Genomic DNA, 7,543 nt, shown 5'->3' with positions numbered 1-7,543 from the left:
TAATCTGAAAAATAAGCACATAATTCACATAGGACTTCCATCAAATATTTAATATCTTAATTAATACTTATATTAAATCATGTTCATGAAAGACACTATGCAGTCACTTGACTTAGGTGGGTGACTGGTGGTGATCCAAGCAGCGTTTCGCGTAACACCTTAGATATTCCTTGATGTGACTTAAGTAATATTAATACAAAATTTTAGTCTAATAATCCTTGAGAATAATAAGAGTCTAGATCCTCACTAATCCCAATGTCTACATCAAGATCTATCAAACAAGGATCAGCTAGACATGACAGTTGGGAGGCATGATCATTTCGGCATAATAGCTATTCTGAAATCCAACAACCAAGCCAATGTGACCATTCAAGACACCTTTCTCATAAGTAGATAAATTAGTATAACGATTTTGAATTATTGATAAACCTTAATTTTAGATTCATAATAATGACTATGAGTATAATTAAAAATTACACTTAACATGAACTGAGTGTAGCTTAACTTATAGAGGTTTTTGATGAAAAATGGAATCTAAGCGGGCAGAATATTGACTCGGGATCTCCTACTCGAAGGCTATTACTCAGTTGAGTACTCTGGGGTGCCGGAGGGCTTTGCCATAGGTCAGAAACGAGAGAAAAATGGCTTAAAAGGTAAGATCGCTCGAGAGAGAAAGTGCGTAGGGTGTGGAGGTGAAAGCATATACGAAGCCGACTATTTATACCCAAAAACCCTTGCACGCCACACACTCTAGGTATACACACCACACACTAGGTCATGGGTGGCTCCATTGGGCTTCTACTAGGTGTTGCTTTGTCGTTCGCCCACCTTATCCCCTTCTAGAAGGAGACACGTGTCACACTCTTATGGAGTCACGTGTCGCGTTATTGTGGGGCCATGTCGACGATTCTCTCGGGGAAGTCGCTCCCTCCTGACTATGCCACGTGGCGCCCTCTTGTGGTGCCACGTCATCAGTATGCGTAGCGCACTTTGCACGCACGAATTTTCTTATTTTCAAAATGTCGTAACTTCTTCACACTAGCTTCGTTTTCGACGTTCTCTATATCCCCGTAAAGCTCTCGTCGATATCTACAACTTTCATTTAGAGTCTATTGGCTAATTTTGAATTTATTTTTAAAGCTATATTTTTAACAGAATTAGGCTGTTAAAGTCCGTTAAAAATTCATAACATTCTCATATGATATTCGTTCTCGACTATCTTTATATTGATGAAACCATATGGAGGAGATCTTCAAATCTCTTTTATATTGTTTTTCATAACAATCAACCGATCTCTACTTCGGTTTTTTATTCGTATATTGTTGCCCTGAAACTTCGAAAAATCATAACTTCCTTTTACGAATTCAGATTTGGACATTCCATGTATGCACGCCCTCTCGATTTAACGATTACAATGACATTCATTTAGATCACTTAGGCTAAAAAGTAATCTATCGAAAATTCACTTTCTACGATATGTAGAACCGTGTCGGTTTAACTGTGAATCTTCGAAGAAGCATAACTTCTTCATGCAAAGTCAGATTTCAACGTTCTTTTTATGTAAAGAACCCTTGTCACATATACTATAACGTTGGTTTAGTTTATTTGTCATAAATAATATTCTATAAAAAGTCGGTTATATAGCTTATTCTATTTAATTGACTAACCCAAATCTGTAGACGTTACAGTGTGTATACACACATACATATACACACACACACATAAACACTAACAAGCAGACAACAAAGATAGAACTGAATTATAGTTTGGAGAAGGATATATGGAAATCTTACCTAAAGGATTAAAGGACCTCCAAAGATTGCAAGTAAAGAAATAAGCGTAATCAAGTTTGAATTTATAGCAGGACTTGAACAGAAATCACAACCTTTAAATATTTGAAAGTTGAACAGGTACAATTTGGTCTTGAAAAAATAGCCATCATCACCTAACGATATGATTTTGAGTTTAGAAATCTCCACCTTCCATGATTTCAGAATGGAAATTTCTAAGAGCAATTATTATGGGATAAGGAGTTTTCGTCCAACCCTAGATCCCTTATCGGTTCTGGAACATTCCTGATTAATCAACTATTGAATAATGAATATTCAACCTTTTAATTAATTAAACTGTTAATTAATTCCCAAAATATTTTCCAATTAGTCTCTAATTAATTATTAAACCATAATAATTAATAAAAAGTTTTATCTTTTATTTATTCATCTCAATTTGGGTATTGAGGCCAACGCAAAATAACCTTACTATTATTATAAATATTAGCAATAGTTAATGACCTTGGCCACTTTTTTCCAACAAAAATATCAAATTTACTCGAAGTGTAAGAACACCAACAAAGTTGTCATGAAGTTTAATGTCATATTTATGAACATAAAACACAGAGTGACAAAGTGGTGAAAATGATGCAACAATATTGAATAAAACTCTAGAAGTTTATCGGCCTGATAAATGGAGCATTTCAATTTTTTTGGAGTTTTGGAATATTGTGAAGGAGTCTAAAAAATAGGGTGAAGTAAATACTACGGATATACTAATGGTTTTAGATGAACCAAAACATATGAAACCATCCATAGCCAATCATCGAATATGCATGTCGGGTTAGACCTCAATAGAAAATGACCCTATTGAGGTTCCAAGACCTAACCGTGCAATGGGAAGAAACCAAACAAAATGAAGGGGCTAAGGGTCGTTAGTAGTTCAAGTGATATAGATCAACTAACAAATGAGCTCGGCAACTTAAAAAATACTTTGGATCAATACTTGAACATTGCAAAAAAAAAAAAAATATGAAATATCTAGTGATATGAAATTCCAAATAAAAGATGTGACTTAGATGAAAACAAATGCACGTTAAATGTCAAATAATGGACTTCACAAAAGTATAATATATATAGGTTTTATTTTTATATATTTTATGTTTTGTAATATTAATTTATATATTTTATTTTCTAATGTTTAATTTGTAATTTTCAGTTCAAGTTAATACAGTAATTATTTTAGTTTTTATATAAATTAATTTGTTTACCCAAATATAATAGAATTATTGTTGAAACCACCCATATATTCTAAGATGCTGAAGAATTATGTAAAAAATATGTCAAAAATGAGGTGACACATAGTAGTGGTTCGCCAAAATGTTGAAGAATTGAGAAGCTGTCCTTTTTTTAATAACAAACCTAGCTCGTTTGGATCAATTATTTGTAATATTAATAAAAATCAGTTACATAACTTTAACTTGGATATTCTCATAAGAAATTTTATTATTAAAGTTTTAATGCACAACCAAATAAGAAATTGTTATATTTTATTTGATAGACGTTCATATTAGTTCAACTAAATCGAAAACACGGTCATGTCAAAAATCACCTTAACATTTGAAGTTCACAAAATTTGTACATAACCATCCTATAATCAGTTAATTGTATAAAGTATAAACTCTTATTAATTTCATGCTCAAAATGAAAAAGATAATATATTTTCATATGACAATTTCGGTGAATGGAAATTTGTTGTCCAGATTTGTTAGAATACCAAAGAAGATAAGCATTGGTGTGAAGTTTGTAAAACCAAAATGAACATAAATGCTAGATTTGACTATAAATAGTCAAAACATAACTTTTGTTTGAAAATTGTCAAAAGTTTCACAATAATTAAATTGACACACACAAAAGCTAACCTCCCTCTCGCCTTGAAACAAGCATTTGATGACTTTGTTTGACACTCCACCCTACTATCTCATTTAGGTAATTCCTTTCTCAACAACCCAGATTCCTAAAAACAGGAAACTGTTTATATCATAACTTGTGCAACATGCATTGGTGCTTGTACATTACTCTAGGTTTCAAGATTGTTGATCTGGAAATAGTAAAAGCTCAATAAAACCACCACCTACTCCTCTCTGAGAAGAACAATTTTCTTTAGGAGCATTCACTCACTAAAATACAATAGCAAGTAGTAAACTTCTTCTATCCTCACAAGCCACAAATACAAATACAAATATACAGCCTTTTTACTTTTTGTGACTTTGTTATTTCTTTCACTTCTTTGTTTCTCCTGCTTTTATTGCATTTCCATCTCTGGTTTTCTTGTAACTCTCTCTCTCTCTCTCTCTCTCTCTCTCTCTCTCTCTCTGTTCCGTGCAAGAAAACGCCATGGAATCTGGCAGATTATTTGGTGTTTGATCCGTTATATAGACCTTTGAACCAAAGAAACCAGACACATTCTATTTGTTAAGGTAACATATCTTGTAGTTTTTTTTTATGCTTTTTCGGTTCTTGATTATGATCGAAATCTGGTTTTGTTGCTTCATTTAATGGGAAGTGAGAACATTGCGTACAAATCTCAACTGGGTATCTCTATATTCTTTTTTTTTCACCTTCTTTTGAAAATTTGATTTGAAGATGGCATTGGATTTTGAAATGGGGGGTTCATTTAGTTTTGATTTTTGTGGTTTTGATTGAAGGAAATTTGTGGGTATTTGAGATTTGAGATGGGTGTGACTGGGGATGGAAATGTCTTTTCACTTCACTTGCTTTTCCTTGATTCATGATTCTTGAGTTGAATTTCATCAAATAAGGAGGGTTGTTAGCATCAAAACTCACTTTTTGTGCTTGATTTGGTAAAAAGGTTGGTTCTTTTTCAAGATCTCATGTGTGAATCCATCTTTCGTTCTTAAAGTTGGGGTTTTTTATTCTGATTTATGTCTAAATAATCCATTTTCTGGTAGTCACTCGACTCTTGTCAAATTTCTATTCTTTAATTGGGTATTTTATTAAACAAATCAAGAAAATTTATATAAACCTCATGTTGTCAAAGCCCTAGTCTTCGTCTAGCTTTGATTAGTCACTTGACTTTTGGCCACCAACTACTCTTCGATCTGAGCTCTTTGAAAACACACGTCAAGATTTGACCTTTTTGACTTATCAACTCAAAAATGCTTGTGAATTTCTTGTACACATCTTTCTGGATTAACTTGTTTTCAAAAATCCCATCTTCTTTCTCCACAAACTGGAAAGTTCAAGAACGCTTCCTGTCTTAACCACCTTTGACTGCGAAGGTCAAATGAAATAATCTTGAATTTGAAAATTTTCAGATTTCCTTTGTTTATAAACTAAACCATCAAAATCCCAGTTTAAACTCATTAAATAGTGACGTAACAGAAAGAAAATCAGCTAAAAAGCTAATATCTTGAGTGAGAATTTAGTATTTTGAACTTATTAAATTTGACTTTGGGAAGTGGGAACCCTTCCATTGAATCAATCGATCTTTTTTCTTTCTTCAGGGGACGTAAGAAATGGAAGCAGGGGTGAATTATAGGAACTGGGCAGATCTGTTGCCCGATGCACTTGGTTTGATCTTCAGCAACCTTTCTCTTCAAGAAACTCTCACAATCGTTCCAAGAGTCTGCAAATCATGGAATCAAGCAGTGTTGGGTCCTTACTGTTGGCAAAACATCAACATTCTTGACTGGAGCTATCGGTCAAACCCTGATCACATTGACCATATGCTCCGACTCCTTGTTACCAGAAGTGGTGGCGCCCTCCGGGAGATCACTGTCTCCGGCATCCTCAATGATCTCACTTTCTCATTTCTCGCAGATCAGTAAGCCACATAAACCCTCTCTCTCTCTCTCTCTCTTCATACTTTAAAATTTACATGTGTTTGAACGTGAGATTTAAAATTGATTTTTGTATTTATTGCGATTAACTTATTTAGTATTTATGTAGCCTATATCTACTCAAATACTCGTAATAAGTTTGATACTAGCTGTAACAAAACCGACATCAAGGGTAGTAGTATCTTACCTTTAATTTCATATATTACTTTCTATAAAAGTCAGAATTTGCCAAATACACCTCATCGATTAGCATCATTATAGCTATTATTGTATTTATACAAGTCTAGGGACTATTCTTGTCGTTTTTCTCTCTTTTTCATGTTTAGGCGTGTAAAGTACACTGATTTCTCGCGAGTACAATATTCTGTTAAACCTTTGGCTTCCTTATCCGTGTTCTTTATCATTCTAAGCTATTATTGTATTTATATATAGTCTAGGGACCATTATTGTGATTAAAGCTTTTTTCAAGTACAATAGTAGCTACGATAATCATAATAACGCTAACAACTCTCAATTGCTGATTTTTCTTTGTCTTGGGCACCCCAGTTGTCGATCGCTACAAACACTCCAAATCCCAAGATGTAACATCAGTGATACGATTGTGGAACAAATATCTACAAAGCTATTGGCTGTAACCTTCATGGACTTAAGCTACTGTCGCAAGATTAGTGCACGTGCACTGTCTGCTATCGGAAAATCCTGCAAGTCTCTGGTGGGATTCCGGCGAAACATGCATCCGATTGACATCCAAGAGCGGCGGCCGCAGGCGGAGGAGGCGGTGGCAATTGCCGCCACCATGTCCAAACTGAAGCACCTTGAAATGGCATATAACTGTGTTGACACCAAGAACATTGTGGAGATCATTGAGAAGTGTAAGGAGCTTGAGTTCTTGGATGTTAGAGGGTGTTGGGATGTGAAACTTGATCAAGATTGGCTGGATAAGAGGGCTGTAATGGTTAAGGTGTTGGGCCCACATGTTGTGGATCAGTTTGAAGGTCATAGTTGCTCGGATTATTCGGATACCGATTCGTTTTATGATTATGCGAGTTTGGATGATGGGCTATGGGATGATGATGATGATATTGATGATGATGATGATGAAGATAGGGTTGGAGGGAGGTTAGAACTTAGGTTTTATGAAGGGTTTAATGAGAACTATAGTAATGGTTGGGTTTGAGGGGTTTCCGAAAGAGTAATGTTATATTCGTCTCAACTTATTTATAAAAGAATATTTTTAGTAGACACTTGACAATACTGATAAAAAGTCTAAATGTCTATTTAGACTTTTATCTGTCAAGTCTCTGCTAAAAAAAATAAGTTTAGAAAGATATAACATTACATTACTTGCTAGAAACCGCTTGTTTCTAAGTACTTAAAAAACTTTTCTTGTATGTCGATTATTATGAATGATGTTTGAAGTTTTGTTTATCTTTGTAAGTGGGAATTACTTTTCCTAGGGCAAAAATGATTGAATCTTGAACATTATGTATTGACTTGTATCTTATGCAGTAAAAGTTATATATTGTTATGGTACTTTTATCACATCGTGCTTTTATTGTTGTACATTGTTTTGGCTTTTTGGGATCAAAGAGACCCATTCCATTTCCAACAATATTTGATAACGCTATATTGATTTGTACTGCATGCATTACAAGTTGTAAAGTGGGTAATTACTAATTGTAGAGGTAGGGTAACTAAATGTCGATAAAGTTAGACTGAGTTGTATTTTGTGAAGCAAAGATTGTACATTTCAGTTTGAAATGGTCCTAGTCTTATTATATGCAAATCATATTCCCAAAAGCTAAAATGACCCGTGCAAAACAAATAATTGTACTGTGTTTCTCAGTTGTACAATATTCTGAAATCAAGTGGACCCAAACAAAAGAGCTGATGTCGTATTCGTTTGTACAT

At 34.1% G+C, this 7,543-nt stretch overlaps 1 protein-coding gene across 2 annotated transcripts; it reads left to right on the top strand.

Moving 5' to 3' along the window:
• Window positions 1-4,001: 4,001 nt before the first annotated feature.
• On the top strand, window positions 4,002-7,174 carry FBW2 (F-BOX WITH WD-40 2). Of its 2 annotated transcripts, XM_079023566.1 has the most exons (4): window positions 4,002-4,249; window positions 4,478-4,641; window positions 5,297-5,616; window positions 6,179-7,174. In XM_079023566.1, the coding sequence occupies exons 3-4, from the start codon at window positions 5,309-5,311 to the stop codon at window positions 6,807-6,809; spliced, it is 939 nt and encodes a 312-aa protein (XP_078879692.1). In that variant the 5' UTR covers window positions 4,002-4,249; window positions 4,478-4,641; window positions 5,297-5,308; the 3' UTR covers window positions 6,810-7,174. The 2 variants fall into 2 exon arrangements, with proteins under 2 accessions (XP_078879692.1, XP_078879670.1); XM_079023544.1 differs by lacking the exon at window positions 4,478-4,641 and having other exon boundaries at window positions 4,006-4,249.
• Window positions 7,175-7,543: the final 369 nt, after the last annotated feature.

Source organism: Lactuca serriola, chromosome 1 (genome assembly GCF_051521515.1).
Source record: "Lactuca serriola cultivar US96UC23 chromosome 1, Lser_US96UC23_V15, whole genome shotgun sequence".
In the NCBI taxonomy this organism is placed as follows: domain Eukaryota; kingdom Viridiplantae; phylum Streptophyta; class Magnoliopsida; order Asterales; family Asteraceae; genus Lactuca; species Lactuca serriola.
This window is presented reverse-complemented; position numbering and strand designations above follow the sequence as displayed.

What these genes read in the sequence shown, in the direction of transcription:
- FBW2 (XM_079023566.1), top strand. Translation starts at nt 5,309, where the DNA reads ATGGAAGCAGGGGTGAATTATAGGAACTGGGCAGATCTGTTGCCCGAT. An exon ending in TTCTCATTTCTCGCAGATCA is followed by an intron (nt 5,617 to 6,178) that starts GTAAGCCACATA and finishes TGGGCACCCCAG; the next exon opens with TTGTCGATCGCTACAAACAC.